This window comes from Pongo abelii, chromosome 18 (assembly GCF_028885655.2).
Source record: "Pongo abelii isolate AG06213 chromosome 18, NHGRI_mPonAbe1-v2.0_pri, whole genome shotgun sequence".
NCBI classification, from domain to species: domain Eukaryota; kingdom Metazoa; phylum Chordata; class Mammalia; order Primates; family Hominidae; genus Pongo; species Pongo abelii.
In genome coordinates this window covers 23,537,235-23,561,733 of record NC_072003.2, presented here as the reverse complement: position 1 = coordinate 23,561,733, position 24,499 = coordinate 23,537,235, and the positions used below count along the sequence as shown (strand labels likewise).

General features: G+C 42.7%; 1 protein-coding gene across 1 annotated transcript in view; it reads left to right on the top strand.

Annotated features, from left to right (window-relative positions):
• The window catches only part of DNAH3 (dynein axonemal heavy chain 3), a 218,456-nt gene that overhangs the window by 60,518 nt on the left and 133,439 nt on the right, over positions 1 to 24,499 (top strand). Inside the window, exons 19-21 of the mRNA XM_054533552.1 lie at positions 9,911 to 10,122; positions 15,348 to 15,439; positions 21,774 to 21,888. Coding sequence (XP_054389527.1) covers positions 9,911 to 10,122; positions 15,348 to 15,439; positions 21,774 to 21,888 — 419 coding nt within the window. The remainder of the gene's footprint in view (positions 1 to 9,910; positions 10,123 to 15,347; positions 15,440 to 21,773; positions 21,889 to 24,499) is intronic.

Genomic DNA, 24,499 nt, shown 5'->3' with positions numbered 1-24,499 from the left:
GATTGATCCGATAGGGGTTAAGGGGCAGGGAGGAAGAGGTTACTGTCCTCTCAAAGGTAAGAATTTTATTGCCTCAGAGGTAAGAATTTTAATGCTTAAAGAATTTACTAGCTGACCTTTGGGAAAAGTTACTTAGCTTCTCCAAGACTTAGTTCTCTTACTTCAGGGATGAGTGAGGATAATAACAGCAAAGAACCAACTTCCAGATGACTGGCTCAGGCAATTTGGTTGGTATTACTGTCACTGAACAAGAGAAGTGACAGATTTGTTGGGAAAAACAAAACAAAACAAAACAAACAAATAAAAAAAAACCCATCAACTTGAATACATTGAGTTTGAGGCACCTGGAAACAATCAAATGGGAATATTAAATAGCAATTGAGTATATCAGTGTGGATTTTAGGAGAGAGATTTGGAGGGTGGGATTTATGTTGGGGAATAATTGATGTGTAGATTACAATCAAAGCCATGAATGATAACACCTGTGGAGGGTGTTTAAGAACAGAAGACAAAATCAGAGATCCTTGTCTGTGTGCAGTGGCTCACACCTGTAGTCCCAGCACTTTGAGAGGCTGATGCAGGGGGATTGCATGAGCCCAGGAGTTCGAGACCAGCCTCAGTAACATAGTGAGAACCCTGTCTCTACAAAAAATAAAAGATCAGCCAAGTGTGATGGTGCACGTGTAGTCTCAGCTACTTGAGAAGCTAAGATGGGAGGAACACTTGAGCCCAGGAGATCAAGGCTGCAGTAAGCTATGATCTGCTTACTACACGCCAGCTTGGGCATCAGAGCAAAACTTTGTCTCAAAAAAAAAAAAAAAAAAAATCAGAGATCCTTAGGTTTGAGCCTTTAGCAAGTTTCTAGTGCTTCAGTGTTTATAAACACAAGAAGGCCGGTCATGGTGGCTCATACTGTAATCCCAGCACTTTGGGAGGCCAAGGTGGAAGGATTACTTGAGCTCAGGAGTTTAAGTCCAGCCTGAGCAACTTAGCAAGACCTTATTTCTACTAAAAACAAAATGAAAAAGTTAGCTGGGCATGGTGGTGTGCACCTGTAGTCCCAGCTACTCAGGAGGCTGAGGCAGGAGGATTGCTTGAACCTGGGAGGTTGAGGCTGCAATCAGCTGTGATGGCACTACTGCACTCCAACCTGGGAGACAGAGCAAGACCCTGTCTCAAAAAAAACAGTATTTATAAATTACCAAGTGTTTTTATTAGAAATAGGTATTGTATTTTAAAAATATTTTACATTTTATTTTTAAATTTATATACATTAAAATGGACATTTTGGGCATACATTTCTATGAATTTTGACAGTTGTTGACTTTCATATAAACATCACTGCAATCAGAAAACAGCAATTTCATCAACTCAATAAATTTCTTTGGACTGTCTCCTTGCGGTCAAATCCTCCCCCCAGTTGTAACCCCTGGCAACTATTGATCTCTTCATTGTTCCTATAGTTTTGTCCTTTTGAGGCTCCTCCTATAAATGGAATGATACAGTATGCAATCTTTCAAGACTGCTTCCTTCACTCAGCACACTGCCTTTAAGATTCATCCAAGTTGTTGGATGTAGCAATAGGTCGTTTCCTTTTATTGCGAGTAGTATCCCATTCTATGGATACACCAGCTTAACCATTTACCCACTGTTTTCACACTCAGACTATTATAAATAGAGATGCTGTGAATATTTATGTCAATGTTTTTGTGTCAATATAAGTTTTTATTTCTCTACAGTAAATGCCCAGGAGTGGATTGCTGAATTATATTTAAAGTATATGTGCAAGTTTATAAGAAAATGCCAAACTTTTGTTTTCCACAGTGGCTGTGCCATTGTGCATCCCTCACCAATGTGTGATAATTCCAGTTGTTCCACCTCTTCATCAGTGTATTAGTCCATTTTCATACTGCTATGAAGAAATACCTGAGACTGGGTAATTTATAAAGAAAAAGAAGTTTAATGAACTCACAGTTCCACATGGATGGGGAGGCCTCACAATCATGGTGGAAGGTGAAGGAGGAGCAAAGGCACTTCTTACATGGCGGCAGGCAAGAGAGCATGTGTAGGGGAAATGAGCTTTATAAAACCATCAGTTCTCATGAGACTTATTCACTATCATGAGAACAGCATGGGAAAACTCGACCCCATGATTCAGTTACCTCCCACCAGATCCCTCCCATGACATGTGGGGATTGTGGGAACTATAATTCAGGATGACATTTGAATGGGGACACAGCCAAACCATATCAGCCAGCCACTGGGTATTATTGTCCTTATATATATATATTTTTGAGATGGAGTGTCACTTTGTCACACTTTGTACAGTGGTGTGATCTCAGCTCACTACAGCCTCTGCCTCCTGGGTTCAAGCAATTCTCTCACCTCAGCCTCCCATTTAGCTGGGATTACAGGAGCAGGCCACCACATCTGGCTAATTTTTACATTTTTAGTAGAGCTGGGGTTTCACCATGTTGGCCAGGCTGGTCTCAAACTCCTGACCTCAGGTGATCCACCTGCCTCAGCCTCCCAAAGTGCTGGGATTACAGGTGTGAGCCACTGTGCTTGGCCTGTATTTTTTTATTTTAGCCATTCTTATAAGTAGTTGTGGTGTCTCATTATAATTTTAATTTGCATTTCCCCAATGCCTAATGATCTTGAACATTTCTTTATGTGCATACCTGTCATTTGTATATCCTCTTTGGTGAAGTGTCTGTTCAAGTCTTTTACCCATTTGTTTAATTGGTTGTTTGATTTCTTACTGTTGAGTTTTGTGAGGTCTTTATATATTTTGTGAGATATGTGATTTACAAATATTTTCTCCAAGTCCATGGCTTGTTTTTTTTTATTCTCTTTATAGTGTCTTTCACAGAGAAAAAGGTTTTAATTTTGATGACATCCAACGTATCAATTTTTCTTTTATGGATTGTGCTCTTGGTATCATCTCTAAGGACTCTTAGCCTAACCTTGGTCATGAAGATATTCTCCTATATTTTCTTCTAGAATTTTTATGGTTTTATGTTTAACATTTAGACCTATGGTCCATTTTGCATTAATTTTTTAAAAATATGAGGCTTAGTTCAAGTTCATTGTCTTACATATAAATGTCCAATGGTTCCAGTAATTGGAAAAAATAAATTTTTTTATCCACTTAATTGTATCTTTGTCAAAAATCAATTGTCCATATCTTCGTGGGTTGATTCCTTGACTCCATTCCGTTCTGTCAATCTATATGTCAAGCCTTTCACTGATACCACATCAACTTGACAACTGTATTTTTACAGAAAGTCTTAAAATCACACAGTGTGATTCTTCTAACTTCATTTTTCTTTTTCAAATTTTATTTTGACTATTTTAGTCCCTTTATTTTTCCACATAAATTTAAGAATCAGTTTGTCTATACATACCAAAACACTCTGCTGGGATTTTGTTGGAAATGTTTTAAATCTATAGATCAATTTGGAAAGGTTTCACATCTTTATTACATTGAGTCTTCTAATCAATGGACACTTCACATCTCTTCATTATTTAATTCTCCTTTTACTTCTTTTTATCAGTGTTTTGCAGGTTTCAGCATACAGATCCTGTGCATGTTTTGTTAAATTTATACATAAGTATTTCCTTTTTTGGAGCTATTGTAAATGATGTATGTTTTTGAATTTCACTTTTTGAGGTAAATACTATGAAGCACAGTTGCTGGATTATATGGTAAGAATATGTTTAGTTTTGTAAGAAACTGCCAAACTGTCTTTCAAAGTTGCTGTACCGTTTTGTATTTCTACCGGTATAAATGACATTTCCTGTTGCCCCACATCCTTGTCAGCATTTAGTGTTGTCAGTGTTTTGAGTTTTGACCATTTTAATAGGTGTGTAGTGGTATCTATTGTTAGCTATTGTTGTTGTTATTGTTTTTAAATTGAGATGAGGGTCTCGCTATGTTGCCCCAGCTGGCCTCATATTCCTGGGCTCAAGCAATCCTCCCACCTTGGCCTCCCAAAGTGTTGGGATTACAGGCATGAGCCACCATACCCAGCCACTCATTGTGTTTTAATTTGTAGTTCCTTAATGGCAATGACATTGCACATCTTTTCATATACTTGTTCGCCTCCTGTATATCTTCTTAGGTTAGGTATTTGTTCAGAGCTTTTTCCTATTTTTAAGTTTCAGGTTTTTGTTTTCTTATTGTTGAATTTTTAAAAATTCTTTGCATATTTAGATAATAGTCCTTTATCAGATCTTTTTTTTTTGCAAATATTTTATTCCAGATTGTGGCTTTTTTATTCTGTTGACAGCGTCTTTTACAGGGGAGAATCTTTTCATTCCTAGTTTATCATTTTTTTCCCATGTGTTGTGCCTTTTGTGTTGTAACTAAAATGTCATTCTCAAATCCAAGGTCATCCAGATTTTCTCTTATGTTATCTTCTAGGAATTTTATAGTTTTCCTTTTTAGATTTAAGTCTATGATCCATTTTGAGTTAATTTTTGTGAAGGGTGTAAGATCCGTGTCTAGATTCTTTTTTTGTGTGTGTATATGGATGTCCAATTTTTTCATCTTTATTTGTTGAAAAGGCTACCTTTTCTCTATTACATTGCCTTTGCTCTTTTATCAAAGACCAGTTGACTATATTTGTGTGGTTCTAATTCTGGGTGGATTATGTATTCTGTTCCATTGATCTATGTGACTTTATTTTGCCAATACCACACTTTCTTGATTACTATAGTTTTATGGTAACTCTTGAAGCTGGCTAGTATCAGTCCTCTGACTTTATTCTTCTCCTTCAATATTGTGTTGGCTATTCTGGATCTTTTACTTCTCTGTGTGAATTTTAGAATCGGCTTGTCAATATCCACAAAATAACTTGCTGGGATTTTTACTGGGATTGTGTTGAATCTATAGATCAAGTTGGGAAGAACTAGCATCTTAACAATATTGAGTCTTCCTATCCATGATTATGGAATATCTCTCCATTATTTATATCTTCTTTGATTTCTTTTGTCAGAGTTTTTTGTAGTTTTCCTCATATAGATCTTGCAAATATTTTGGTAGATTTGTGCCCAAGTACAAATTTAATTTTTAGGGTGCCAATGTAAATAGTATTATGCTTTTAATTTCTTTTTTTTTTTTCTTTTTTGAGATGGAGTCTCATTCTGTCGCCCAGGCTGGAGTGTAATGGCGTGATCTTGGCTCACTGCAACCTCCACCTCCTGGGTTCAAGTGATTCTCCTGCCTTAGCCTCCTGAGTAGCTGAGATTATAGGCACATGCCACCATACCCGGCTAATTTTTGTATTTTTGGTAGAGACAGGGTTTCACCATGTTGGTCAGGCTGGTCTCGAACTCCTGACCTCGTGATCCACCTGCCTCAGTCTCCCAAAGTGCTGGGATTACAGGCATGAGCCACTGTGCCTGGGCTGTGCTTTTAATTTCAAATTCCACTGTTCATTGATGCTATCTTGGACAGTGATTGACTTTTTAATGTGAATGTTGTATCCTGTGATCCTGCTGCAATCACTTATTAGTTCCAGGAGTTTGTTTTATTTATTCTGGTGGATTTTGTTTTTATTTTTTATTTTTCCAATTTTTACTTATTTATTTTTAGTTGGCAAGTAGTTATGTATATTTATGGGGTTCAATGTGATATTCTGATCTATGTATACATCATAGGAAGATTAAATCAAGCTAATTAACATATCCATACCCTCACCAATTTATCATTTTTTTTCTGGTGATAACATTTATAATCTATTCTTTTAGAACTTTGAAATATACAAGACATTATTATTATTATTAATATTATTATTTGAGGTGGGGTCTTCCTCTGCCACCCAGGTTGGAGCACAGTGACGTAACCTCGGCTCACTGCAATCTCTGCCTCCTAGGTTCAAGTGATCCTCCCACCTCAACCTTCTGAGTAGCTGGGACTACAGATGCGCACCACCACACCTGGCTAATTTTTTGTGTTTTTGGTAGAGACAGGATTTTGCCATGTTGCCCAGGCCGGTCTTGAACTCCTGAGCTCAAGCAATCCACCCGCCTCTGCCTCCCAAAGTGCTGGGATTACAGGCATGAGCCACTTCACCCAGCTGAAATATACAGTAATTATTAACTGCAGTCACCATATACTACAATAGATTACTAAAATTTGTTTCTCCAGTGTAACTGAAACTTTGTACCCTTCATCAACATCTTTCTTTTCCTTCCCCATCCCTCTGCCTCATCCAAGCCTCTGGTAACTGCCTTTCTACTCTCTGTTTCTATGAAATTGACTTTTTTAGATTCCACAAATAGTGAGATCATACAGTATTTGTCTTTCTGTGCCTGGCTTATTTCACTTAGCATAATGTCCTCCACTTCCGTCCATGTTGTTGCAAATTACAGAAAATTTTGAGACTGTTAATACTGTATATTACGTTGTTTGATTTTCAAATATTAAACCAGCCTTGCACTCCAATGATAAGCCCTACTTGGACATGGCGTATTATTCTTTTCATGTGTTGCTGGATTCAGTTTCCATGCCTAATATTTTGTTGAGAATTTTAGTGTCTATGAGAGATACTGGTCTGCAGGGTTTTTTTGTTTGTTTGTTTGTTTGTTTTTTGTAATATATCTGCATGGTTTTTGTATCAGGGTATCGCTGACCTGTTAAAATAAGTTAGGAAATGTTTTCTCCGCTTCTGTTTTTTAGATGAGATTATACAGGTTTTGCTGTTATATTTTTTTTCTTTTAATGTTTGGCAGAATTTTCCAGTGAAACCATCTGATTCTGAAGTTTTTATATTTTGGAAATTTTTAATCTATGAATTCAATTTCTTCAATAGTTATAAAACTATTCAGGTTTTCTAGTTTATCTTGAATAAGTTTTTGGAAGTTTGTAGTTTTTGAAGAATGGCTTCATTTTTAAAAAAATGGTCTAATTTATGTACATTGAGTTGTTTATAGCATTCCCTTATTACCCTTTTAATGTCTGAGAGGTCAGTAGTGATATCCCATCTTTTATTTTTGATATTGGTAATTTGCATCTCCTTTCTTTTTTCTTTGCCTGTCTTGCTAGAAGTTTATCTTTTCTGTAGGCGTATCAATTTTAGTTTTCCAAGGAAACAGCTTTTTGTTTCAATAATCTTTCTTATTATTTTTGTTTTCAATGGATTTCTGTTCTTATTTTTATCATTTCCTTCCTTCTGCTAGCTTTGATTTATCTTGCTCTTCTTTTTCTAGTTACTTAAGGTAGAAACTTGGATGATTTATTTTAGAACTTTCTCCTTTTTTAATGCTACAAATTTATCCTTTATAGTTGTACCTCATAAATTTTGTTCAATTTAAAGTGCTTTCTAATTTCCTTTGAGACTCCTCTAGACCTATGGATTATTTATAAGTGTGTTGTTTAATTTGCTAGTCACTGCAGATTTTCTTGTTATGTTTTTATTGTTATTTCTAATTTAATTCCATTATGGTCATAAAAGACACTTTGCATGATTCTACTTCTTTTCAATTTATTGAGGTTTGTTTTATGACTCAGAATAAGAGTCATCTTGGTAAGTGTTCTATTTGCAATAAAAAAGAATGTGTACTCTGCTGTTATTGAGTGGAATATTTTATCAAGGGATGAAGCTGCCTTTGTTAAAAGTCAGCTTTGGCAGGGCTGTTACTGTGCTAGACATATCCCTCTCCATGGATAAGCAGCAAGTTCTGCAATGGGATTCCTAGTGAGTGTCGCTTCCACTTTTCCCCTGCAGTGGCTTTCAAAGTATGGTTCCAGGACAAAGCAGCATTCTCATTAACTGAGAATGTGTTAAAAATGCAAAATCTTGAGCCCTCGCTCCAGACCTGACTCAGAAACTCTGGGAATGGGGCCCAGAAATCTGTGTTTTAACAAGCCCTCCTGGCAGTTCTGATGCCTGCTAAACTTGGAAAACTACTGTGAATATCCTACAGAAATCTCTCCCTATAGCTCACATTTGGATGGCACCTTCTTTAGTTTCCAGTAGAGACACATGTTTTCCCCTTATTATCTGCCTTTGATCATTTAGTGGGGCGTTAGAATAGGCAGATGTGGTTAATTGCATGGCCTCACATTGCTTCTTTGCCTAAAAGTTATTTGTTTACATTCATGGGGCTGAAGATCATTAACCTTGAAGAATGACTTCAGCAATGTTTCTTAGAACTCTGGAATTTCTGGACTGGACAGGACCCTAAAATTTATTAATATTTCCTGCAACCTCCATATTTGAATCTTGACTGAGTTGACTGCATCCACAGGGCTACAAAAATTTCCACCTGCTGTCTCATCCTTTAAGATCAGAGTTAGAATTTCAGAATATAGCCTTTCCATAAGCTATGAGGTGAGAAGCTACTACAGCATGTGGATAGAGGGATCCATAACTGCTCTTCAAATAGCAGTGTCTAAAATCCCTGGATTATTTTATGTTCTTCTCTCTTGTAGATATAAATTTGTCAGTTCAGGCTGTCTCTAGATAATCATAACCAGAGGGAAATTGCTTCTAACAGAAATTCTACTACTCCTCTTTGCCTGAGTGATTGCAAATAACCCAGGCAAGTCACTCTGTTTGTGCTTCACTCTTACAACTATAGAGTGGGAACAATGAAGTGTTAGCCTTACCTACTTTATCCATCCTACTGGGAAAGTCACTGTGATAATTCAGCCAAACCCTCCCAAGTACAGGCTACTCACTTGTTGCGTAGGTGCCTTTCTATTCTAGCCCAGCACCTACAGTATTTCCTGGTGCATGAAAGATACTTTTTTTTAATTTAAATTTTTGATCACGCAACAAAAATGTTGGGTTGATGAAGCAGGTGGAATTAACGAAGTTAGATTTAGTTTCAGCACTCCTGAAAGAAAAGTGTTTTTGAGTAAGTTAGCAACATCACATAGCAAGAGTTATACCAATTTGAAATATCCAAGCGGGGCAGCAGCATGGAAAGGTCTTGGCTGGATGTGAAACCCAAATGCTAAAGGTTCTTAGCAAAATAAAGGAAGGGGAAGGAAATTAGTGTTTTGGAGCAAGTTTAAACAATGAGGTGTTACTTTTTGTTTTTAAAATGTATATATTTTTTGACAGAGTCTCACTCTGTTGTCCAGGCTGGAGGGCAGTGGCACTATCCTGGCTCACTGCAACCTCCACCTCCTGGGCTCAAGTGATCCTCCCATCCCAGCTTCCCAAATAGCTGGGACTACAGAGCATGCCACCACGCCTGGCTAATTTTTTGCATTTTCAGTGGAAATGAGGTTTAACCATGTTGCACAGGCTGGTCTTGAATTCCCGACCTTAAGCAATCTGCCTGCCTCAGCCTCCCTCTCATATCTCCATTCACCTTTCCCTGATGATTAATATTTCATGACTTTTGTGAAGCACTTTTAATTACTATTATAACAGCTTCTAAAACCAATAATAACAATTTTTTTTTCTTTTTTCTTTTTCTTCTTATTTTTTGTAGAGATGGGGGTCTCACTATGTTGCCCAGGCTGGTCTCAAACTGCTAGGCTCAAGCAGTCCTCCCACCTTGGCCTCCCCAAATGCTGAGATTACAAGTGTAAGCCACTGCAACTGGTCAGAAACAAAACAAAACAAAAAGCTATTGATATGCTAATTGTACGTCCATTGTATGCCAGGCATTATGTTAGCCACTGTACATTATCTCACTGAATTTCCACAATCACCCTCCAGGGTATCCATTATTACCCCTGTGTCACAGGAGTTACTGTTGAGGCTTAGAAAAGTCCTGTATCATATCTAAGGTTCCACTGGCTAAGTACAGGTTTCAGATCCTCAAAGCCTGCATGTGTTCCAATCTCCAAATGACAGGAGGCACAGCTCTAAGTTCAGGGAATTAAAGGTACGCATGACTAACATCCACATGATGGTCTGACCCTTCCCTCACTCTTCTATTTCAGGACCCCTCTTCTTACTGAATGCTGAGCAAATTGCGGAGGAGATAGGGAATATGTGGAGGACAACATATAAACTGATCAAGACCTTATCTGATGTGCCTGCACCCAGGCGCTTAGCAGAGAATATGAAGATCAAGATTGATAAGTTCAAGCAGTACATTCCCATCCTCAGTATTTCCTGCAACCCAGGAATGAAAGACCGGCACTGGCAGCAGGTTTCTATCAATCACTGCCCGCCCCCAAGCAGCCCAGCCCAGGCCTGGCCCTGACTGTCCTTGGGAAGGCGGGAAACATTACTAGGTCAAGCTTCTCCTTTCCGAAAGGAGAATCTACTTAAAGACAAATGGATAGCAAATGAGAGTGGCAAGCCTTCTGAAGGAAGAGAATGAACTCCCTACCCCCTGGACAGGTTGGCCCTTTCCTTTGAACCCCCATTGCTCGTGGTTCGTTGAGTGTTGCTCCAGCCAATGGCCACAAAGGGTCTCCTTCCTGCTTCCTAAGCAGATGGGCTTTTGGAGGCCAAGAGCCTCCAAGGTGCAACAGGGATGTTCAATACAGTGAGAGGACCTTGATTTGCTCCTTGACCTAGGATACACAAAAAACAAAGTCACATCCCTCCCTGGGGGTTGCTAATAATACCAGATGATTCCCACTTAGGATGACTTTGGTGTGGCATTTCATTGTCAAACAGGTTCAGAAATAACTTTGCACTCTTCTTTCAGCCCTTTGGGCCTACAAATTAGAATAATAAATATTCTCCTTAAAAATAGCTGGGATTTTTATAAGGAACCAAGTGTGAGGGTGATAAGTGTGGTGTGAACACTAAGCAGAAAAAAGAAAACTCACTGTGTTTCTAAAATAATTGTCACTTCCAAGGGCTAGCAATGGCTTTGAAACATCCTCTACCAGAGAGTCGCTCTGTATGGAATTGGAAGTGAAAATGGCTTTCTTTGGGCAGATTCTTCTCTGACTTGTCCTGTAATTCCCCCTCTCAGAACCACATTCAAGACCAGGCACGGTGGCTCAAGGCCATAATCCCAACACTTTGAGAAGCTGAGGCAGGAGGATAGTTTGAGCCCAGCCTGGGCAACATAATGAGACCCCCATCTCTCCCTAATTAATTAATTAATTAGCTAGGTGTAGTGGTGCACATTTGTGGTCCAGCTGCTTGGGAGGCTGAGGTGGGAGGATTGCTTGGGCCAGGGATGTCAAGGCTGCATTGAACCATGATCGTGTCACTGCACTCCAGCCTGGGTAACAGAGGGGGGTAAAAAAAAAAGCCACGTATAAGACTGAGGAAATTCTCTCTGAAAGGACCCAATGACAACACAGTGACAAGGAGCACTTTGCTCTCCCTAGGAAGACAGAGGAAGACTCTCTTAATACATGAGAGAGTCAGGGTCTTTTTGTAGGGAGGAGCTACTTTCAGTTTCCCAAAAAGTCTTGAACTCAAGACCTAAGCAAAGGATGGAGTGCTGTACAGACAAGGGATAGGCTGTCTGAGTAGACTTCTGTTTTTCTTTTTCTTTTTTTTTTTTTTTTTTTTTTTTGAGATGGAATCTCACTTTGTCACCCAGGCTGGAATGCAGTGACATGATCTCAGCTCACTGCATTCAAGCAATTCTCCTGCTTCAGCCTCCTGAGTAGCTGGGACTGCAGTGCCACCACTCCTTGCTAATTTTTGTATTTTTAGTAGAGATGGGGTTTCACCGTGTTGGCCAGGCTGGTCTCGAACTCCTGACCTCAAGTGATCCACCTGCCTCAACCTCCCAAAGTTCTGGGATTGTAGGCATGAGCCACCGTGCCTGGCTGGGATATTTTTAAATTGTGATTTTAATTAATTAATTTTTAAAATAGAGATGGGGGGGAGTCTTACTATGTTGCCCAGGCTGGTCTCGAACTCCTGGCCTCAAGTGATCCTCCTGCCTTGGCCTCCTAAAGTGTTGGGATTACAGGCATGAGCCACAGTGCCTGGCCATGACTTCTGGTTTTGAAACGCCCCAGCAGAGGGATCCGCAGAGGAGGAGTTGCTGTCAGTTGGTGCTCACGGGGTGCCTCTCCCCACGGACCCAGCCTAACTAGGACTTTGACCTGCATCGGGGGGATGGAGGTTTAGGGAGCTTAGGTGGGACAGGTGGCCTCTGGTAGTGCCAGGTTTCTCTATGAGATGGCACTATCAAGAGTGTCCTTGTCGATGGCGTTTGGAGAACATGCTGCGGGGCTGGGAAAGTCATCTGCTCCACCTGGTGCTTCCTCTATGACGCTATTCTCGTACGTGGGCACTCAGAAAATCCCAACCAGGCCAAGTGTGGTAGCTCACACCACTAATCTCAGCACTTTAGGAGGCCGAGACAGGAGGATCACTTGAGGCCAGGAGCTTGAGGCCAACCTGGACAACATAGTGTGACCCGTCTATTTAAAAAATTAATTAATTTAAATTTAAATTTAAATTTAAAAAATCCCAGTCAGATGCAGTGGCTCACGCCTATAATCCCAGGACTTTGAGAGGCCGAGGCAAGTGGATCGCTTGAGCCCAGGAGTTTGAGAACCAGCCGGGGCAACACTGCAAAACCCCATCAAGAAATACAAAAAAAAATTAGCTGGGCATGGGGGCACATGCCTGTAGTCCCAGCTACTAGGGAAGCTAAGGTGGGAGCATCACTTGAGCCTGGGAGGTTGAGGCTGCAGTGAGCTGTGATTGAGCCACTTCAGTCTAGCCTGGGCAACAGAGCAAGACCCTGTCTCAATAAATAAATAATAAATAAATAAATAAATAAATAAATAAAGTAAAAAATTCTAACCATTCCTAGACATTCATAATTCTCATTTATGGGCCACTTAAGTGATAGGAAAAAATATTTCTTACAATGATAGTAAAATAATAATAATGATAATATTGAAAATGTACTAAGTACCAGCTATGGTGCTGGGTACTGTGTTGCATACTTTATTTGGATTCTCACATTTCATCCTTAAAACAGGCCTTTGAAGTGGAGATTATTATTATCTCCATTTCACAGATAGAAAAACTGAGACTTGGAGAGATGAATTGTCAGATGGCTAGTTGGTGGTGGGGAAGGGAATTGGAATTTTTCTACACTGTTTGATTCAGCCTGGAAAAGTCAAGAAGGCAAAAAAGGTCCGGTCAGAGGAAGGGAGCGGGCAGCAGGGGGCAGTAAACCACAGTGAGAGGGGGCCAGGGAGCACAGCCCCAGGACAGTGGCTCCCAAGGAGTGAGCCCCTAAATGGAAGCTCAGTGGGCTGAGCAGTTAAGAGGCAAGTTCAGAAAGGACAAAGGCCCCTAGATACTCTCTGGACTGCCCCTAGGCAGAGCCCATTCCTCCCTGCAGTGTATGTAGGTCACGCCACAGGCCACCCCAGGGACAGCCCCAGGCCCGGGGATGCCATTCTCTGCCCTGATGCCTAACTCAGGAGATCCACTGCCACGGATGCTGGCTCTGGCAGGGGGACCTGAAGGATGAGCCATCTGTAGCACTCAAGCCTAGAAGCTGGATCTTCTGAAGCCAGGCCATGGCTGTGCTGGGGGTTCTGGTCATTTACAGAACGTAGGTAGAAAAAGTTAGAGCCTTATGTTTGGGGCACAGACTTTATAGATAACAGCAAAGGGGTTGCTACTGTGGTTTAAAGCAAAATGAAAGCCACAAATCTAAAAGGCTTTTTGGATCACTACACTAAGGTGCATTTCTGATGTCCTATTTGCAATTAGTGTTATTTTGGTTATTTTTTCATCATGTGCCTATAACACTCTTGGTCTTCTAAGACCGTTATTTCGACGGTAACTACTTCTGGGTTCCTTGCTTTTGTGCTTTCTGTGTCATTATAAAAAAAATCTCCTGGTCTGGCCAGGTGCAGTGGCTCACGCCTGTAATCCCAACACTTTGGGAGGTCGAGGCAGACAAATCACCTGAGGTCAGGAGTTTGAGACCAGTCTGGCCAACATGGTGAAACCCCATTTCTACCAAAAATACAAAAATTAGCCAGGCATGGTGCCATGCGCCTGTAATCCCAGCTACTTGGGAGGCTGAGGCAGGAAAATCATTGGACCCAGGAGGCAGAGGTTGCAGTGAGCCGAGATTGTGCCATGGCACTCCAGCCTGGGCGACAGAGCGAGACTCTCTCTCAAAAAAAAAAAGTATGGAAAAAGAAAAGTTTAAAAAATAATAAAAATTTAACTGTTAAAAAAAAAAAGCAAGATGGAACAAGGTAACATTTGATCTTAGGGAGAAACTGCACTGATAGATGCCAAAACTGGCCCTCTGTGACTAGTAGAAATATAATGTGAGCCATGTGTGTAATTTTTTTTTTTTTTTTGAGATGGAGTCTCACTCTGTTGCCCAGGCTGGAGTGCAGTGGTGCGATCTCGGCTGATTCCTGCCTCCACCTCCCGGTTCAAGCTGTTCTTTTGCCTCAGGCTCCCAAGTAGCTGGGATTGCAGGCAGCTGCCACCATGCCCGGCTAATTTTTGTATTTTTAGTAGAGACAGGGTTTCACCTGTTTGACAGGCTGGTCTTAAACACCTGACCTCAAGTGAGCCGCCCGCCTCAGCCTCCCAAAGTGCTGGGATTACAGGAGTGAGCCACTGCATCCAGCCAATAATTTTAAAGTTTCTAGTAGCCACATTTTACAAAGTAAAAGGGGCTGGGCATGATGGCTCACATCTGTAATCCCAGCATTTTTGGGAGATCAAGGTGGGAGGATGGCTTGAGTGTAGGAGTTCAAGACCAGCGTGGAAAACATAGTGAGACCCCATCTCTACAAAAAAATTTTTAAAAAGAAAAAGGTTAGCCAGGCATGGTGTTGTATGCCAGTGGTCCCGGCTGCTCAGGAGGTCGAGGCAGGAGGACCACTTGAGCCTGGGAGGTCAAGGCTGCAGTGAGTCATGATCACACCACTGCACTTCAACCTGGGCAACAGAGCAGGACCCTGTCTAATTAAAATTAGCTGGGTGTGGTGGCTTACTCCTGTAATACGACTACTTTGGGAGGCTATGGTGGGAGGATCGCTTGAGGCCAGGAGTTTGAGACCACTCAGAGCAACACAGCAAGACCCTATCTCTACAATAAATTTAAAAATTAGCCAAGCAAGGTGCTGTGTGCCTGTGGCCCCAGCTACTGGGGAGGCTGATTTGGGAGGATTGCTTGGGCCTGGGAGGTCAAAGCAGCAGTGAGCTATGATGGCACTGTTGCACTTCAGCCTGGGAGACAGAGTGAGACTCTGTCTCAAAAAATTTTTTAAATTTAATTTAAAAATAAATTCCTCAATCACACTAGCCACATCTCTGGTGCTCAACAGCCGCCTGCCACTCGTGGCTATTATGCTGAGCAGTGCAGATAAAAAGAACATCTCCATCATCACAGAAGGTTCTACTGGACAGCACTGCCTTGGACAACAAACATTTGCTTTCCTCTTTTCTTTGCAGATCAGTGAGATTGTCGGCTATGAGATAAAGCCCACCGAAACGACCTGCCTCTCAAATATGCTCGAATTTGGATTCGGCAAATTCGTTGAAAAGTAAGGGCTTACCCTCTCCTTCAGAAACGGTTTTGGTCAAAGGATCTGTAAGTTCCCACAGTGATCTGATTGGCCCCATATCAGGCTGTTTGTTTTTTTTTTTTTTTCCTTGTGGCGTAGAGTGGCTTAAGGCTATTTAATTACCTCCAAATTGGTGAAGCTTCTGTTTTTAGCTGAAGAGCTGCTGATGGGTTGTGACTAGAAAATTGAGTCATGGATTTTATTTCAAAGGGAATTTTTTTTTTTTAATGTTCTTTGAACCTGAGCTTCAAGCCCAGCTGTCAGTGACTGGGGGCAAAACCATTCAGCCTTTCTGTGCCTCGGTTTCCTCTTCTTAAACAAACAAAGCAACAACCGTCTCTGAGCTTTAAGATTGTGTGAAACCTGGTCCAATAAGAAGTCTCTTCTCTTCTGGGCACAGTGGCTCATGCCTGTAATTTCAGCACTCTAGGGGGCCGAGGCAGGCAGACCACTTGAGGTCAGGAGTTCAAGACCAGCCTGGCCAACATAGTGAAACCCCCGTTTCTACTAAAAATACAAAAGCTAGCCAGGCATGGTGGTGCATGCCTGTAGTCCTAGCTACTTAGGAAGCTAAGGCCAGAGGATCGCTCAAACCCAAGAGGTGGAGGTTGCAGTGAGCCAAGACAGCGCCATTGCACTACAGCCTGGGTGACAGTGTGAGACTCCATGTTAATTAAAAAAAAAAAGAAGTCTCTTCTCTTGCTTTCTTCCCTTCTCCAAATTCCCCTGGAGTTTGTGTGTGAGAATTTAACTATTTGAATGCTACTTCTAGAACAGAGCTTCTCAGGACCCTACTTCCTTTTTCACACTTCCTTCGGGGCGACAGGTGGGGAGATGTTGCATTGCCTGGGCTGGAGACCCTGTTAGGCAAGTGTGGCACCCAGACCTGCTGCATCAGCGTCAGCTAGAAACTAGCTAGAATGCACATTTTCAGGCCCCACGCAACCCACATAATCAAATTCTGCAGATGGGCCCTGCAATCTGCATTTTAACAAATCCTTCAGGTCAGCACTGTCCAAAGCAACATTCACTGGCCACATGTGGCCATTGAGCCCCTACAGTGCAGCTAGTCTGAATTAGATGTGCTGTAAGTATAAAATACAGGCTGGATTTCGAAGACATACTACAAGAAAAAAGAATGCAAAATGCCTAACAATTTTTAATACTGATTAACATTGAAATGATAATATTTTGGATATATTGAGTCAAATACATTATTGGAACTGATTTCACCTGTGTCTTTTAATATTTTTTAAATGTGGCTACTAGAAACTTTATTTTATTTCATTTTATTTTATTTTGGAGACGGAGTCTCACTCTGTCACCCAGGCCAGAGTGCAATGGCGCAATCTCGGCTCACTGCAACCTCCGCCTCCCAGGTTCAAGCGATTCTCCTGCCTCAGCCTCCCAAGTAGCTGGGGTTACAGGTGCCTGCCACCACGCCTGGCTAATTTTTGTATTTTTGGTAGAGATGGGGTTTCACCACATTGGCCAGGCTGGTCTTGAACTACTGACCTCAGGTGATCTGCGCACCTCGGCCTCCCAAAGTGCTGTGATTACAGGTGAGAAACTTTAAAATTACATATGTGGCTCACTCTATATTTCTAATGGACAGCACTGCTCCAGGCGATTCTGATACATGAAAGGCTGAGAATTCCTCACTCATACTGCAGCAGAGCAGGTCTAATTTAAGGCACTTCCCAGCTCCTGAATCTTCCTGCCACCTAAATACTTTGATGCCTCTCCAACACCACCACTATGTTCCTCATTAAGGAGCAGGCCTAGAGACACATACGTTTTTATCAGGCTTAGGATAAAAACTCTTAGGTTTTTTGGCCAAAAGGCCTCACATTCCCCCAGTAAGATGTTTCCGAGAGACACTAGCTATTGAACGCTTATGCTGCACTCAGCATTTTATATACCTTAACCCTTTTTATTTATTTATTTATTTATTTTTTATTTTTTGAGACAGAGTCTCACTCTGTCTCCCAGGCTGGAGTGCAATGGTGCAATCTCAGCTCACTGCAACCTCCGCCTCCTGGGTTCAAGTGATTCTTCTGCTTCAGCCTCCCGAGTGGCTGGGATTACAGGCACCTGCCATCATGCCTGGCTAATTTTTATATTTTTGTAGAGATGGGGTTTCATCATGTTGGTCAGGCCGGTCTCGAACTCCTGACCTCAGGTGATCCATCTGCCTTGGCCTCCCAAAGTACTGGGATTACAGGCGTGAGCCACCATGCCCGACCTTAACACATTTATCCATCACAAAAACCTAGTGTCCTAGATCCTACCGTCCTAATATTATTCTCATTTTACAGATGAGAAAATAAACTTCAGATTATTAGCCACTGATTACAGCTAGTAACCAAAAGAACGAACACTTCACTTAGGAAAGAATCAAGATTTGAACATAAGCAGGCTTCCATTACCAGGCAGGCCTTAACCATGACCCTTCACTGCCGAAAAAGTAAACCCCTCTCCGGAGACAGCGAATGAGCAAATAAACATACAGCTATTCTTATACTTTCCATGCACACATGTTCAACTGTGACCAATTCAGAAGTGGAAGCATCTTGGCTAAGTTGTTTACTTCTGTGCGGCTTGGTTCCATTTGTAACATGGAGAGTAGCTAGGTGATTAGAGTTAGGATTAGGAGAAAAGGCATGTCACCTGAACTGATTCCATGTCTGGGGACTCAGCCACCACCATTTAGGGAGGTGTGATATTGCATGTATTCCACCCACACCATAGTTAGTGCAGCTTCATCACAGCCCATAGTTAATGAGCTTCTCCAGCACATTTTGGGTGAGGTCAACTCTTGATATATTTCATGAATTCCCAAACTGATTAATCCCTCATCTGTTCAATCATTTGCATTCTAAGTCATACCCTAGGGTAATTCATGAGGCCTGGTGCCAGCATTTGGTCTTATTTAATTGAACCCCAAAGCCTGTGATAGGGGCATATGGGGACCTGAGGCCTGTCAAGTGACTTGGCCACAGCCGCACAGCCAGTGAGCACTGGAGGCTGGGCCTTGTGACTCCTTGTCTCATACTAATCTGGGCTGGCACCTGCCTTTATTAATTATTCCCTATATGCACACTCATTTTGGTCGCCTCTCACAGGCCATATTTAAGTCAGTGACCACGCTGCTGAGGTCCTGATCAGTCCTTGTTTGTAATTTTCTGCTCCTAATCTTCCTCCCTTCTCGAGGCTAAATGAGGGTTCTCAGCTCTATTTAATTGGTCCTATTTGATTGAACACATGTGAACAGTTCTATTAGTTCTGTTACTCTTTTTTTTTTTTGAGATGGAATTTTACTCTTGTTGCCCAGACTGGAGTGCAATGACATGATCTTGGCTCAATGCAACCGTCACCTCCTGGGTTCAAGCGATTTTCCTGCCTCAGCCTCCCGAGTAGCTGGGATTACAGGCATGCGCCACCATGCCTGGCTAATTTTGTATTTTTAGTAGAGACGGTTTCACCATGTTGGTCAGGCTGGTCTTGAACTCCTGACCTCAGGTGATTCACCTGCCTCGGCCTCCCAAAGTGCTGGGATTACAGGAGTGAGCCACCATGCCTGGCCTAGTTCTATTGCTCTTTCTAAGAAAGAGGAGGGAGAAGGCATATCATAAAGGTGGAAGAAGAAACACCAGGGTAGGAGTCAGATTAGGAGGAATTAGTGTCAATACCCAGTTCCAGGAATCCCCGGCTGTGTGATTTTGGACACGTCACTTGCTTCCTCTGAGCGCTGGTTTCCTGACCTATGAGTAAATATCAGATGGTCTCTTCTACACTCAAGGATGCAATGAAAGACAGGGCTGAGGCAGAGAGAACAGTCCCTCTTTCCACTTCCAAGAACCTGGCTTTCCAATTCTTTGCCACACCTCGGTTTTAGGACCCAGATCTCCATGTGGAAACAAGAAGAAAGGAATTTGCCTCTTCTCTCTCTCCCTCTATGCCCCTTTCTGTGGAACAGAGGGGCCATGGACGGGTGGTCCCAGTATCAGGAAAATAGTAGGTGTTTTTGAAAGGGGAAGGGATGGGAAGTAGAGCAAAAGCCATCACATAAATTAACAGAGGTTCAAAATCTGAATAAGAAATCAGAATACTGGCCGGGCACGGTGGCTCACGCCTGTAATTCCAGCACTTTGGGAGGCCGAGGCGGGCGGATCACTTGTGGTCAGGAGTTCAAGACCAGCCTGGCCAATATGGTGAAACCCCGTCTCTACAAAAAATACAAAAATTAGTGAGGCGTGGTGGAGGGCACCTGTAATCCCAGCTGCTCACGAGGCTGAGGCAGGAGAATTGCTTGAATCCGGGAGGCAGAGGTTGCAGTGAGCCAAGATCACGCCACTGCACTCTAGCCTGGGCATCACAGTGGGACTCCATCTGGGGAAAAAAACATAAAAGAAATCAGAATATGGGCAAATAAGGCATAAACAAAGATGGAAAGAAGAGGTCTTATTTTAGTGACCTTACAACAGTGGTTCTCAACTGGGGGCCATTTCCCACCCCTAAGGGACACTTGGAAATATCTGGAGACATTTTTGGTTGTCATAACTGGCAAAAGATGGGGCAGGGCTGGGGAGTCTGCTGCTGGTGTCTAGTGGGTGGAGACCAGGGATGCTGCTAAACACCCTAGAAGGTACGGTACAGCTCCCCATGACAATTATTCAGCCTATGTGAGTTTGCTAGGTCTCATCAAAAGACAAAGAAACAAATTGAGTTATAGTCTAATTGACTTTTAATCAAGATTCATGAATCAGGGCAGCCTCTGTTTTCCAAAACAGAATGAGAGTTCCCACTGGGCAGTAGCACAATGGTAAGTTTTATAAGGAAACAGAACAATATGAAAAAAAAAAGATTAATTAACATCAGGTTATTGTTTTATAAGGGTTCAAGCAGAGGGAACTTCCTTATTCTCTGAGTCAGGTAGACTGGAGTCTCCTGTTTTCAGGAAAAACTGTCCTGTTCTGGGATCTATCTCCTTCCTTAAAGATTCAGTTTGATTACATGCCATTTAGCGTGAGTGACTCCATTTTGGTTTGGTCTGGTCTGCTGGGGTCTAGTGCAGGAGCTCAGTCCGGAATAATGACCTCACATAATTTTTGTTGAATAGGCTGCTCTTACAACATACCATAGACTGAGTGGCTTACACGACAGAAATTTATTGTCTCATAATTCTGGAGGCTGAAAGTCCAAGGCCAAATTGTAGGCAGGGTTGGTTCCTTCCGAGGCCTCTCTCCTTGGCTTGCAGATGGCTGTCTTCCCCTATGAATTGACATGATCTTCCCTGTGTGTGTCTGTGTCCTAGTCTGTTCTTATAAGGCCACCAATTATAATGGATTAAGGCCCACCCTCATGACTTATTTTAATTTAATTACCTCTCTAAAGATCCTTTCTCCAAATAGAGTTACATTACAAGATATTAGGGGTTAGAATTTCTTTTTTTTTTTTTTTTTTTGAGACAGAGTCTTGCTCTGTCACCCAGGCTGGAGTGCAGTGGCACGATTTTGGCTCACTGCAACCTCCGCCTCCCGGGTTCATGAGGTTCTCCTGCCTCAGCCTCCCGAGTAGCTGGCATTACAGGCAGGTGCCACCACGCCCGGCTAATTTTTGTATTTTTAGTGGAGACGGGGTTTCACCATCTTGGCCAGGATGGTCTCGATCTCTTGACCTTGTGATCTGCCCGCCTCAGCCTCCCTAAGGGCTGGGATTACAGGCATGAGCCACCACGCCCAGCTTAGAATTTCAATATATGAATTTTCGGGGAGACAATATTTAACCCATAACACAGCCCAAAAAGTCAATGGTGCCAAGGGTGAGAAACCTGCAAAACACTGGCGGTAGCTGGCAGATCTTAGAGCAGGATAGTAAACCTTTTGGTCAAATTAAGGGCTTTTGGAGATTCTCCTAAGACTGAGCTGAAATTCCTCCTTTTTTTTTTTTTTTTTTTGAGACAGGGTTTTACTCTGTTTTCCAGAGTGGAGTGCAGTGGTGCAATCACGATCTCTGCTCACTGCAGCCTCTACCTCCCAGGCTCAGGCGATCCTCCCACCTCAGCCTCCTGAGTAGCTAGAACTACAGGCACACATCACACCTGGCTAATTTTTGTGTTTTTAGTGGAGATGGGGTTTTGCTATGTTGCCCAGGCTGGTCTCGAACTCCCGACCTCAAGCAATCTTCCCTCCTTGGCCTCCCAAAGTGCTGGGATTACAGGCATGAGCCACCATGCCTGGCCTGAAGTTCCTCCTTTGATGTGTCTTCTCTGCCTCCTGTTGATGTTGCTGTTGCTGTGTTCTCTCTTTAGATTGGAGCCCATTGGTGCAGCCGCCAGCAAGGAATACTCTCTGGAGAAAAACTTGGATAGAATGAAGTTAGACTGGGTTAACATGACATTCAGCTTCGTGAAATACAGGGACACTGTGAGTCTCACTTCAACTGCAGCCCCTTTTGAAAGCAGCCCCATTTATTATGCAATAGATTACAGAAACAATTCATTCAGAATGGCGACAGAACTCACAGAGAAATAATCACTCATGTCTTGATTGTTTCCTCCTGTCTGCCTTTCTGTCTCGGTCACCTTTCCTCTCAGCACCACCAAAGAGATGCATTCTTCAAATCAGAAAAGCCTTTTAATTCAGAGCAAGAAGCTTTCTCAGTGCAAAGGAACCAAGCAAGCCTCTAAATCAGCACCTCCCAGTGAAGGTGCAGGCTTGTACACCATTCCAAAGCTTCTCAGTCCTGTCAGAAGCACAGGGGCAGACAATGACTTGTGTTTCTCAGATGTCGATGTGTGCAGGAATCACCGGAGATCTTGTTGAAATGCAGGTTCTGATTCAGCAGGTCTGGGATGGGACCTAAGATTCTGCAGATCTAACAAGCTCCCAGATAATATTGATCAATTTTGAATAGTAAAGGTGTAGGTTTCTTTCTTTTCACTTGCACTTGTAGAAAACACAGGAGTTCGTACAGCGCATGCGAAGGTGCACACACCTGAAGCGTTTGCTCAGCTGTCTTTAGGGTCTGGCTTGCTTTTGGGATAGAATGTGAGGTAGGGATGAGGGCTGCAGCTCTTGGGAAGCTGTAAATCATGGAGGCAACAGGTTGATGCACACATCCTGCAGACCATTGGTTCTTTTTTTCTTTCTTTTTTTTGAGATGGAGTCTTGCTCTGTCACCCAGGCTGGAGTGCAACTGCATGATCTCGGCTCACTGCAACCTCTGCCTCCTGGGCTCAAGCGATTCTCATACCTCAGCCTCCTGAGTAGCTGGGATTACAGGTGCCCGCCACCACGCCCAGCTAATTTTTGTATTTTCAGTAGAGATGAGGTTTCACCATGTTGGCCAGGCTGTTCTTGAACTCCTGACCTCAAGTGATCCACCTGCCTCCACCTCCCAAAGTGCTGGGATTGCAGGCGTGAGCCACCATGCCAGGCCCAACCACTGATTCCTAAGTCAGCGCTTCCAAACCTGCATTATAGAATCATCTGGGATGCTTTAAAATCTCCCAGTGGATTCTTCCTGGCTCCTCCCCTCCCAGAATGCCTGGGCATCTGCATTTTTAAGGCACCCCTGGTTTTTCTCATGTGCAATGAGGATTGAGAACCAAAAGCTCCCAAGCCTCCCTTCTCCCCCAGGCTGCATGTTATCTACTTGTGACTTCTTTCCCTATTCAGTTTAAATGGTTGGAGTGCCTTGATTTCACTCAAGGAAGAGCTATAGAGGTGAAAAGGTGTGATCCCTTTCTTCACCTAGCATGAAGGTCATTCACCGCCAATATTCCTATAATAAACAACAGATTAACAAGAGAAAAGCATTAAAATTTTTTTTAATCAAAGTTTTACATGACTTTGGAACCATCGAAACTGAAGACCCAGGGAAAACTGTGTTTTGGGGCTTAGGTTTGATGAAGAATGGACAGCTTTATGGAAATGAAATTGAACAAAAGCGTGTGGTATAATGGTCTAGACTCCAGGGGAAGCCTAGCAAGACCTGCCTGTTGAGATTCTTCTTGGTCTCTCTGTGTAGCAGTCCTTCCTCCCAGGCATAGGGCAAGACCCCTCAGGAACGACGGTCTTGTGACCCACCATCAGACAAGGTTGCTCAGAGAATTTCCTTATGGCCGGCTGTCTTGGTCAGAGTGATATTTCTGGGTTTTATGGCTTGCTGTGGGAAAGAGGAGTTTAGTTTCTATGGACTGTCTTAGGGAAAAGATAAAGGAGCAGGAGAAAGGAAGAAAAAGATGGACAGAAAGATCTTGCTTCCAAGGCCTTCCAATGTCCTTCAGTTCAAAATACCCAGCAAATCAAGGTGCAATGCTTCGGGGTATCGTGTTCTGAGCCCCAACAGAACTATACATGAGCTAATGAGAGGGAAGAGAGCTGAGGGCACAGGGCCTCTTTACTGAGCCTCTCCCAGCAAGGGTGACCCAGCCACCATGGGTCTCAGAAGCGTGGCTGCATGATCAGCTTGGATTAGACACTGCTATAGAGGCTGTTGGGGTGACAAGAGGAGTGTAAGCTAGGAGACCTGGGGAACAGCTCACTTATACCTGGCCGATCTGCAGAGTTTTTTCCTAAAGTAACTACAGACAAGGATCAGTAGCTAAATGGGGATCAAGAAACCACTTTATTAATAGCCCAACACACCTCCCAGTGCTGAGCTACTGGTAAAACATAGATAAGACAATACATGCTATGCCCAAATTTAGCCTCCTAGATTAGACTTGAAAGAAGTGAGAACAGAGCGAGAAAGACCAAACCTGCCCCAGGGGTCAGACCCCTGTCAGCTTGCTTGCCACAGTGGCCCAGGAGAAAAAGTGCCACCCACAGGGCCTGGCCTTTAAGGCACACCTTAGACCTCACCTACCAGTAAAACAGGACCACTTGGTCAGGCTTGGTGGCTCACACCTATAATCCCAGCACTTTGGGAGGTCCAGGTGAGAGGATCACTTGAGCCCAGGAGTTCGAGAACAGCCTGGGTAACACAGCAACACCCCATCTCTACAAATAATAATAATAATAATAATAATAA